The sequence below is a fragment of the Aegilops tauschii genome, chromosome 3, assembly GCF_002575655.3.
Source record: "Aegilops tauschii subsp. strangulata cultivar AL8/78 chromosome 3, Aet v6.0, whole genome shotgun sequence".
Classification (NCBI taxonomy): Eukaryota; Viridiplantae; Streptophyta; class Magnoliopsida; order Poales; family Poaceae; genus Aegilops; species Aegilops tauschii.
The window spans coordinates 83,539,242-83,551,737 of NC_053037.3; the positions used below are offsets into that span (position 1 = coordinate 83,539,242).

The 12,496-nt window shown below is 44.4% G+C and overlaps 1 protein-coding gene across 1 annotated transcript; it reads left to right on the top strand.

The window, feature by feature from the left end:
• The first annotated feature begins 547 nt into the window (after positions 1-547).
• LOC123497816 (uncharacterized) lies at positions 548-3,685 on the top strand. Its single transcript, XM_045234675.2, has 2 exons — positions 548-984; positions 3,112-3,685. Exons 1-2 carry the CDS (start codon positions 631-633, stop codon positions 3,448-3,450), a joined length of 693 nt encoding a protein of 230 aa, XP_045090610.1. The 5' UTR covers positions 548-630; the 3' UTR covers positions 3,451-3,685.
• The last annotated feature ends 8,811 nt before the right edge of the window (positions 3,686-12,496 follow it).

Consider the following 12,496-nt stretch of genomic DNA (forward strand, 5'->3'; position numbering starts at 1 on the left):
AGAACAAGTTTGGTGCATGCTCTTGTGTGCCAAGATGTTATGTGGGAACAAAAAAACTGTCAATAGTTCATTTCTATGGGCCCAGAAACAATGAGAATTATTTCTGGAGTACCTATTTGTAAATTTTGCACAGTTCTAGCTGGGTGCTGATGTGGAATGTGTTTTTTCCCGCGGTGCACTTACAAACTGGACTCACTTGTCACAAATCATGTCAACCCACCCAAAATGGCGGATTAGACCTAGCTGCAACAAATTACCCCAATATGTGTTCTTTTGTGCAACAAACCTGTAAAGTAGGTGTTCTATGCAAAAGTAACACCAAAAGTAGGTAATTTGTGCAATTTCCTCGCTAAACCACAGGTCAAAAAAATAAAAATATACAAATTCATGACAAAAATTAAATGAAAGCGGTTGGGGCGTGCACGAGCGCACGACGCCACGCGTCTAGCCTCGGTAACTCCAAACGTCCACCCCCACATGCCAAATAAAGGCCGCCTCCCCCACCCCCGTCTCCCCCACCCCCCACCCCTGCTGCTTTTCTTCCCCAAATCAGCAAAAACCCTCTCCTCTCACCTCGAACCAACCTCCTACGAGCCAGCAACCACCTCCCTTGCCCTTCGTCGTCGGAAGATGAAGGCCGGCCGTGAAGACGCGGCGGTGGAGAAGGACGTAGCGGTAGAAGCAGTGGGGAAGCCTGCTGTGGTCATTGTCGTCGCGGTTGGCGCGGCCGAGGGCACCGTCGCGGCGACGGGAGGCGGTGCACCATCTGCTGCGACTGCTCCGACCGCCGTCGCAGCAGTCGAGCCTGCGGTCGGGGAGCAGGTGGAGGAGGAGCTGGCGGTGGATCTGGAGGAGGAGCTCAAGCGGCAGCGCGAGCAGTACGAGCTCATCGACAAGAGCTACGAGGAGGCCCACCTCGACGCTCAGGAAGTGCAAGACGAGGCCGTCGAGTTCGACGAGGAGGTCGACGACGAGCTCTCGGAGGTACTACTCTGTTCTGTTCTATTCTCCTACTCTGTTTTGGGGTTTTCTCCCTTGGGGTTTTCTCCTGAATTGCATGCAGCACGGATTAGATTTCGTCCAGATAGGTTATGTTTCTTGATCTCTCCCTTACGGTTATGATTAGTACTAGTTGTTTCGTACATTTGGAAGGAAACCCCTTCAATCTGAAACCTAGCATGGAACAGTAGTCATGTAGGCCTAAAATCCCCCTGTGCGTGCAACAGTAGTCATAATCAGTTCTGCTATAGAAAACGGTGTATTTGTTATGTATCACCTCTTTGATTCGTACGATTTCCAAAACGCATGAATAGGGAAAACGTGGGATTAGAGTGGCATGTCATCTTGAATCCTATAGGATTGTGTGAGTGTTTGATTGTGCATACTAAAAACGTAGGATTCTTTCAGACAGGTCTGAGTGGATGGAAAATTTCCTACAAATTTGTTTATTTAATGACAGTCAATAAGAGGATCAATGATTAATATCTAGAACATGAAAAGTTGACATGCAACAGTAAATATTTATCAACATTGCTTGAGCTTCTATAAATGGTAACTTTTTAAACATGTACTCTGGAAACAACTTTGAATATTTGCTGTTGGATGAAGCTAATCCAACGGTAGACAGATGGGAAATCCCAGCATTTTTGGCCATTCGATATCTTATTTACTACAAAAGAAAAATTCCAAGCATGCATACTATATAGAATATTCCATTTGTAAACTCAAGAACAATGCTACCTATGCACAAACAACCTCATAGCACTATGTTTCTCCTATTAGTACAACCCCTGTTTAAATCAGTACAACCCCTGTTACAACTATGCTCTGTTCCTCAATTGTGCAACTCATTATCTGTTTTTGCTATTCAAGGAACTATGCTCCGTTCTTCAATAGTGGCAACCCATTATCTGGTTTTGGTATGCATGAAACTGGGCCACATCATTGAGTCATGCATCTGGTCAGTACTGATGCATGCAGTAACAATTTACGGCCACTGTCTGCCATTAACAACAAACATGGATTAGTTCTTCTCTTGCACAAATCAATCCATGAAACTATGCCACATCAGTAATCATGCATGCCAAGTCCATGCAACAGTACATTTCTAGCAACAAGATTTTCTATTGCATTCCTACTATATAGAATTTTCCATTACTAAGCGTAATCATAATGCTCCATATGCACAAAAATGATACCACATTTTCTCCTTTCTTATAGAATCTTTCTTACCTTAACAGTGCAAACTTTTTCTGTCTGCTTCATGATTTCCATATAATGAAGTGGACTATGCATCTTATTTTCAATCTGATTACCAAATCTGTTGAGACCTAGTAAACAGTACATTTATTTAGTTGTCAGAAAAACTGGTTTATTTGACGAAAATCATGAAGCCATTGTGAAGACATTTTCTGATTGCAGCCAGTAATTCACTGTAGAGTTTCTTATGTACGCACCCTATGTCATTATTAGCAACAAGGATGAGTAATTAAAGCCATAATTTCTTATGTTCGCAACCGATGTACCTCAATCCAAAATTTCTCTTTTTTATACATAATTCATGACCTCATTCATATGTTTTGTTGTCTTCAAAATATCAAGTGAGGGCAATCTTTTGTTTGTTGATGCGGTAGTTTTACTTTGTAGTATGTACTCATCTAGTTTGAATATCATTAAATTAGATATTGTCTGGTATCTCTTTATGATAAAACCAGATCATACAACATATTGTTGCAAGAAAAATGGCAAGAAATGATCCTGTTTTTGGAATTATCTATTTTCAGTATGAACTAAAATATGTGCTTGAATGCAGTAAAGTGATTTGTTCATACCGTAAAACATGAACACTTTAGTTAATTGTCAACTTAGATTGTACAAATAGGAGTACTTTAGAGGGGAGAACAGCTACGCATGCAAAGCAAAGAAAAAAGAACAAGAAAGATAACAAATAATACATAAACATATATTGCAATACATGAGGTACATGTTGTGTGAATCATCTGATTGATCATATTTTTTTATTCCTACTTTAGGAATGTACTTGATACTCCTATGAAATGCTACATTTCTGTATACCTAATCTGACATAGCTGTCGATCAACTAACACACAGGAAGATGACGAAGACGTGGATGATAGTAAGGAGAGCAGGGACAGCAAGAGCCGCTACATCCTCAGGAGGCTGCAGAATGGGGAAATCCCATACCGCAGCGGATACAACAGGCTCTACGGCAACATAGCCTGCCCCTTCTGCTACGCGATTATCAAGAGCGACTACAACAGCCTGATCATGCATCTCACCTATATCGGCCGTGGTAATGGGAGGAACCGCAAGCCCCACGTCCGGGCTAAACATGCCGCTTTTGGTGCCTTCCTCAGGAAGTACGCGAAGGGGCATCTGCCATTCTACCTCCCGAGGCCTCCTCGTCCGGCCAAGATGCCGAGGATCTGATGCGCTGCTTGGTTGTTACTGCTGGCCCACCCTAGTTAAGACTGTTTTTATGTTATGGTTGTCGTGTGATACTTCTGCCCCACCATACTACTTGAACTTATGCGCCGGTTTATCTTTTGGGTTCTGACTGTTTAACATGCTATGCTTAAGTGTTTGGTAGTACATTGCTCATTTCTGGTAATGGCCAACTTCCAATGCTACGTGCTTAGGTACATGCTAACAATAATAAACATGGTTTTCTGAAGCAGCAGTGCAATTTGTACATGATAGGCGCCTAATTAAGCGTCTACCCTGTTCTAATAAGCGTCGTTGCTTCATTAAACTATTGTTTATCTTGTTAGCACCTACCCTAAGTGCATTGCGGTCAACCTTGCCTAATACCTCCACTATGGTGATATATTGTACATATATGTTATGACTCTAACTGAAGATGCTAATGCTATATCTTGCACTGAATTTGGTATGTTTAGAAATAATGACATTCAAGTTATTTCTATGGACAGTTAAACCATTATAAATGAGCTTGTATTAATAGCTGCCAAAAGTAGAGCACACAAATGTTTGCCAGAAGTACATACTGCCATTTGAAGCAAAACAAATGAGCATGCATTAGTAATTGCCAGAAATGTAGCATGCACATGATTGCCAAAAGTACCTATTGCCACTTTTTGACATGCACTTAGGTTGTACTATAAGATATTGCCAAAAGTACATCATGCAAATGATTGGCAGAATGACCTATTGGCAGTTCAACCAAAAGAACTGAGCATGCATCCCTAATTGCCAAAATTACATAATGTTCGTGATTGCCAAAAGTATGTACTGCGACAGCAGAGATTGCTATATTGTGGTATGTTATCATACCCTACTTTTTACGGTCTTAGCTGGTGTTAGCAAGCCATCTTTCACCGCTCGTCGATGCACGTTTGATAAAGTTCAATCACCAAATCGTAAATGACAAATGTATCATAAGTAGTGCTAACTACAGTGCTACCCACTACGTACCTAAACTACCATTTGGTTAACTTGAATGGGCTCGATATAGCTTGTGATGGCTTGCGTGATCGTCTTGACATCGAAGAAGCCACTTGTTTAGCAATGGTCTTGCTACCAAATTTCACTCTGAGCTCTTCCATAGTTTTTGTTTTTTTAGCTTGCACTTCATCAATAAGCTTCCTCGGGCGTCCACGTCCTCTCCGCTTTTTTGGGGAGCTCGGGGTGTTGGGATCCTTTGGGGAGCTCGACGTGTCTGACATCTTGCACTCAACAGTACCGATAATTTCTTGGACGTCGTCTTCTGAACCCATAGGTTGCGATGCAACGTGGGCTTCATACCTCTCCACCTGTAAAGCAGACATGAGTGCATTCGGTAGCGTCATGACACATATGAATAAAATAAAATATTCGTGCTTTTTCGCTAACCGTTATGGGGTACTTGTATGTTTCCATGCGAAGACTGTTGCAATCTGAACGCAGGAAGCTTGAAACTATTTTCCAGCTAAATATATCTGTCTATGACTACATTTCATAAGCGACACATATGTCAGCACAGCGTTCAGTCATAAGATATTCTACAAGAAAATATAGTGTTTGGCTCACCTGCTCCACTTTGTCGGTAAATACTTCACCGTTCCATGTCAACATGTACTTCAGTGTGAAAAACGCACATGAATGCCTGCAGTGTTTAGTTTAGGTTTTAGTAAACTTGGACGTGTCGACAAAGAATAATTTAGGAGGTCGTACATACCCGTCATTCTGTTGCGGTATGTCGTCATAGCGTACTACTTCCCAATCGGTAAATTTGATGGGCTTAGCTGGTGTTACCAAGCCATCCTTCACCGCTTCGTCCATGCAGGTCTGAATCGCCTCCACCTAGCATAATACGAGTATTACGAAGGGTTACGGTGATTTGGGAGTTCATGTGCCATGCGACAGTAAAGAGGCAGCAAGATAAAGCTTACAAGAGCAGTTTCCTTGGACTCGTCAAATTGATTTTTCAAGGAGTTTAGGATTTGAATCTCTTCTTTGTCGAAATTGAACACCATTGCCATCCAGTGGTTATCATTCACATTCAACGGGATGTGGACCTGCGGTAAAGTCAAAGAGGACTCATTCCACGGAATAATGTATATAAGGTAACAATTATGGTTCGGGGGACCCCTGAAATATTTCATCTACACTATCTATTACGATATATGAAAGTGAGGAAAACGGTTACCTTCCGGCGTCCTACAAATTTATTTGCAATACGCTGAACCCACGAGCTTCCATGGCCCTTTGGAATAACCCCTTTGTAAAAGCTTTCTGGTTTCATTGGGGGATATGACTGAGGTAGTATCAGTCTCAACTCCGCTGATGTGAGCATACGCCATAATAACATGCCAAATTTGTAATCATATAATGATGTGCCAACTGTTGGGAATCGTAGCATAATTTAAAATTTTCCTACGCTCACCAAGATGCATCTATGGAGTGTACTAGCAACAGGGGAAAGGAGTGCATCTACATACCCTTGTAGATCGCGAGCGGAAGCGTTCCAATGAACGTGGATGACGGAGTCGTACTCGCCGTGATCCAAATCACCGATGACCGAGTGCCGAACGGACGGCACCTCCGCGTTCAACACACGTACAGTGCAGCGACGTGTCCTCCTTCTTGATCCAGCAAGGGGGAAGGAGAGGTTGATGGAGATCCAGCAGCACGACGGCGTGGTGGTGGATGTAGCGGGTCTCCGGCAGGGCTTCGCCGAGCTTCTGCGAGAGAGAGAGAGAGGTGTTGCAGGGGAGGAGGGAGGCGCCCAAGGCTGTAGGTTGCTGCCCTCCCTCCCCCCCTTTATATAGGCCCCTGGGGGGCGCCGGCCCTGGGAGATGGGATCTCGAAGGGGGGGCGGCGGCCAAGGGGGGGAAGGGGTTGCCTTGCCCCCCAAGGCAAGGGGGAAGCTCCCCCCTAGGGTTCCCAACCCTAGGCGCATGGGGGGAGGCCCAAGGGGGGCGCCCCAGCCCACCAAGGGCTGGTTCCCTTCCACTTTCAGCCCACGGGGCCCTCCGGGATAGGTGGCCCCACCCGGTGGACCCCCGGGACCCTTCCGGTGGTCCCGGTACAATACCGGTAACCCCCGAAACTTTCCCGGTGGCCGAAACTTGACTTCCTATATATAATTCTTCACCTCCGGACCATTCCGGAGCCTCTCGTGACGTTCGGGATCTCATCCGGGACTCCGAACAACTTTCGGGTTTCTGCATACATATATCTCTACAACCCTAGCGTCACCGAACCTTAAGTGTGTAGACCCTACGGGTTCGGGAGACATGCAGACATGACCGAGACGCCTCTCCGGTCAATAACCAACAGCGGGATCTGGATACCCATGTTGGCTCCCACATGTTCCACGATGATCTCATCGGATGAACCACGGTGTCGAGGATTCAATCAATCCCGTATGCAATTCCCTTTGTCAATCGGTATGTTACTTGCCCGAGATTCGATCGTCGGTATCCCAATACCTTGTTCAATCTCGTTACCGGCAAGTCTCTTTACTCGTACCGCAATGCATGATCCCGTGACTAACGCCTTAGTCACATTGAGCTCATTTTGATGATGCATTACCGAGTGGGCCCAGAGATACCTCTCCGTCACACGGAGTGACAAATCCCAGTCTCGATCTGAGCCAACCCAACAGACACTTTCAGAGACACCCGTAGTGCACCTTTATAGTCACCCAGTTACGTTGTGACGTTTGGCACACCCAAAGCACTCCTACGGTATCCAAGAGTTGCACGGTCTCATGGTCTAAGGAAAAGATACTTGACATTGGAAAACTCTAGCAAACGAAACTACACGATCTTTTATGCTATGCTTAGGATTGGGTCTTGTCCATCACATCATTCTCCTAATGATGTGATCCCGTTATCAACAACATCCAATGTCCATAGTCAGGAAACCATGACTATCTGTTGATCAACGAGCTAGTCAACTAGAGGCTTACTAGGGACACGTTGTGGTCTATGTATTCACACATGTATTACGATTTCCGGACAATACAATTATAGCATGAATAATAGACAATTATCACGAACAAAGAAATATAATAATAACCATTTATTATTGCCTCTAGGGCATATTTCCAACAGTCTCCCACTTGCACTAGAGTCAATAATCTAGTTACATTGTGATGAATCGAACACCCATTGCGTCCTGGTGTTGATCATGTTTTGCCCTAGGGAGAGGTTTAGTCAACGGATCTGCTACATTCAGGTCCGTATGTACTTTACAAATATCTATGTCTCCATTTTGAACACTTTCACGAATGGAGTTGAAGCGACGCTTGATATGCCTGGTCTTCCTGTGAAACCTGGGCTCCTTCGCGAGGGCAATGGCTCCAGTGTTGTCACAGAAGAGAGTCATCGGGCCCGACGCATTGGGAATCACCCCTAGGTCGGTAATGAACTCCTTCATCCAGACTGCTTCTTGTGCTGCCTCCGAGGCTGCTATGTACTCCGCTTCACATGTAGATCCCGGCACGACGCTTTGCTTGCAACTGCACCAGCTTACTGCTCCTCTATTCAAAATATACACGTATCCGGTTTGAGACTTTGAGTCATCCAGATCTGTGTCGAAGCTAGCGTCGACGTAACCCTTTACGACGAGTTCTTCGTCACCTCCATAAACGAGAAACATATCCTTAGTCCTCTTCAGGTAATTCAGGATATTCTTGACCGCTGTCCAGTGTTCCATGCCGGGATTACTTTGGTACCTTCCTACCAAACTTACGGCAAGGTTTACATCAGGTCTGGTACACAGCATGGCATACATAATAGACCCTATGGCCGAGGCATAGGGGATGACACTCATCTTTTCTATATCTTCTGCCGTGTTCGGGTATTGAGCCGTGCTCAATTGCACACCTTGCAATACAGGCAAGAACCCCTTCTTGGACTGATCCATACTGAACTTCTTCAATATCTTGTCAAGGTATGTACTCTGTGAAAGACCAATGAGGCGTCTTGATCTATCTCTATAGATCTTGATGCCTAATATATAAGCAGCTTCTCCAAGGTCCTTCATTGGAAAACACTTATTCAAATAGGCCTTTATACTTTCCAAGAATTCTATATCATTTCCCATCAGTAGTATGTCATCCACATATAATATGAGAAATGCTACAGAGCTCCCACTCACTTTCTTGTAAACACAGGCTTCTCCATAAGTCTGTGTAAACCCAAACGCTTTGATCATCTCATCAAAGCGAATGTTCCAACTCCGAGATGCTTGCACCAGCCCATAGATTGAGCGCTGGAGCTTGCATACTTTGTTAGCATTCTTAGGATCGACAAAACCTTCCAGCTGCATCATATACAACTCTTCCTTAAGGAAGCCGTTAAGGAATGCCGTTTTGACGTCCATCTGCCATATCTCATAATCATAGTATGCGGCAATTGCTAACATGATTCGGACGGACTTCAGCTTCGCTACGGGTGAGAAAGTCTCATCGTAGTCAACCCCTTGAACTTGTCGATAACCCTTAGCGACAAGTCGAGCTTTGTAGATGGTCACATTACCATCCGCGTCCGTCTTCTTCTTAAAGATCCATTTGTTTTCTATGGCTCGCCGCTCATCGGGCAAGTCAGTCAAAGTCCATACTTTGTTTTCATACATGGATTCTATCTCGGATTTCATGGCTTCTAGCCATTTGTCGGAATCCGGTCCCGCCATCGCTTCTTCATAGTTCGAAGGTTCACCGTTGTCTAACAACATGATTTCCAGGACAGGGTTGTCATACCACTCTGGTGCGGAATGTGTCCTTGTGGACCTACGAAGTTCAGTAACTTGATCTGAAGCTTCATGATCATCATCATTAACTTCCTCCCCAGTCGGTGTAGGCACCACAGGAACATTTTCCCGCGCTGCGCTACTTTCCGATTCGGAAGGGGTGACTATCACCTCATCAAGTTCCACTTTCCTCCCACTCAATTCTTTCGAGAGAAACTCCTTCTCTAGAAAGGACCCATTCTTGGCAACGAAGATCTTGCCTTCGGATCTGAGGTAGAAGGTATACCCAATGGTTTCCTTAGGGTATCCTATGAAGACGCATTTTTCCGATTTGGGTTCGAGCTTTTCAGGTTGAAGTTTCTTGACATAAGCATCGCATCCCCAAACTTTTAGAAACGACAGCTTAGGTTTCGTCCCAAACCATAATTCATACGGTGTCGTCTCAACGGATTTTGATGGAGCCCTATTTAAAGTGAATGCGGCAGTCTCTAAAGCATAGCCCCAAAATGAGAGCGGTAAATCGGTAAGAGACATCATAGATCGCACCATATCCAATAGAGTGCGATTACGACGTTCGGACACACCATTTCTCTGAGGTGTTCCAGGCGGCGTGAGTTGTGAAACTATTCCACATTTCCTTAACTGTGTACCAAATTCGTGACTTAAATATTCTCCACCACGATCTGATCGTAAGAATTTTATTTTCCTGTCACGTTGATTCTCAACTTCACTCTGAAATTCCTTGAACTTTTCAAAGGTTTCAGACTTGTGTTTCATTAGGTAGACATATCCATATCTACTTAAATCATCAGTGAGAGTGAGAACATAACGATATCCTCCGCGAGCCTCAACACTCATTGGACCGCACACATCGGTATGTACGATTTCCAATAAGAAGGTTGCTCGCTCCATTGTTCCGGAGAACGGAGTCTTGGTCATCTTACCCATGAGGCATGGTTCGCACGTGTCAAATGATTCGTAATCAAGAGACTCCAAAAGTCCATCTGCATGGAGCTTCTTCATGCGCTTGACACCAATGTGACCAAGGCGGCAGTGCCACAGATATGTGGGACTATCGTTATCAACTTTACATCTTTTGGTATTCACACTATGAACATGTGTAACATCACGTTCGAGATTCATCAAAAATAAACCATTGACCAGCGGGGCATGACCATAAAACATATCTCTCAAATAAATAGAACAACCATTATTCTCGGATTTAAATGAGTAGCCATCTCGAATTAAACAAGATCCAGATACAATGTTCATGCTCATAGCTGGCACTAAATAACAATTATTGAGGTTTAAAACTAATCCCGTGGGTAGATGCAGAGGTAGCGTGCCGACGGCGATCACATCGACCTTGGAACCATTCCCGACGCGCATCGTCACCTCATCCTTCGCCAGTCTCCGTTTATTCCGTAGTTCCTGTTTTGAGTTACAAATATGAGCAACCGCACCGGTATCAAATACCCAGGAGCTACTACGAGTACTGGTAAGGTACACATCAATAACTTGTATATCACATATACCTTTGGTGTTGCCGGCCTTCTTCTTGTCCGCTAAGTATTTGGGGCAGTTCCGCTTCCAGTGACCACTTCCCTTGCAATAAAAGCACTCAGTCTCGGGCTTGGGTCCATTCTTTGACTTCTTCCCAGTAACTGGTTTACCGGGCACGGCAACTCCCTTGCCGTCCTTCTTGAAGTTCTTCTTACCCTTGCCCTTCTTGAACTTAGTGGTTTTATTCACCATCAACACTTGATGTTCTTTTCTGATCTCTACCTCAGCTGATTTCAGCATTGAATATACCTCAGGAATGGTCTTCTCCATCCCCTGCATATTGTAGTTCATCACAAAGCTCTTGAAGCTTGGTGGAAGCGACTGAAGGATCTGTCAATGACCGCGTCATCCGGGAGATTAACTCCCAGCTGAGTCAAGCAGTTGTGCAACCCAGACATTCTGAGTATGTGCTCACTAACAGAACTGTTCTCCTCCATTTTACAGCTGAAGAACTTGTCGGAGACATCATATCTCTCGACCCGGGCATGAGCTTGAAAAACCAGTTTCAGCTCCTCGAACATCTCGTATGCTCCATGTTTCTCAAAACGCTTTTGGAGACCCGGTTCTAGGCTGTAAAGCATGCCACACTGAACGAGGGAGTAATCATCAGCACGTGATTGCCAAGCGTTCATAACGTCTTGGTTCTGTGGGATTGGTGCATCACCTAGCGGTGCTTCTAAGACATAATCTTTCTTGGCTACTATGAGGATGAGCCTCAGGTTCCGGACCCAGTCCGTATAGTTGCTGCCATCATCTTTCAGCTTGGTTTTCTCTAGGAACGCATTGAAATTGAGGACAACGTTGGCCATTTGATCTACAAGACATAGTGTAAAGATTTTAGACTAAGTTCATGATAATTGAGTTCATCTAATCAAATTATTTAATGAACTCCCACTCAGATAGACATCCCTCTCGTCATCTAAGTGAAACATGATCCAAGTTTAACTAGGCCGTGTCCGATCATCACGTGAGACGGACTAGTCAAGATCGGTGAACATCTCCATGTTGATCGTATCTTCTATACGACTCATGCTCTACCTTTCGGTCCTCCGTGTTCCGAGGCCATGTCTGTACATGCTAGGCTCGTCAAGTCAACCTAAGTGTATTGCGTGTGTTCCGAGGCCATGTCTGTACATGCTAGGCTCGCCAACACCCGTTGTATTCGAACGTTAGAATCTATCACACCCGATCATCACGTGGTGCTTCGAAACAACGAACCTTCGCAACGGTGCACAGTTAGGGTGAACACTTTCTTGAAATTATTATAAGGGGTCATCTTATTTACTACCGTCGTTCTAAGCAAATAAGATGCAAAAACATGATAAACATCACATGCAATCAAATAGTGACATGATATGGCCAATATCATCATGCTCCTTTGATCTCCATCTTCGGGGCACCATGATCATCTTCGTCACCGACATGACACGATGATCTCCGTCATCATGATCTCCATCATTGTGTCTTCATGAAGTCGTCACGCCAACGATTACTTCTACTTCTATGGCTAACGCGTTTAGCAACGAAGTAAAGTAATTTACATGGCGTTATTCAATGACACGCAGGTCATGCAAAATAATAAAGACAACTCCTATGGCTCCTGCCGGTTGTCATACTCATCGACATGCAAGTCGTGATTCCTATTACAAGAATATGATCAATCTCATACATCACATATATCATTCATCACATCTTCTGGCCATATCACATCACA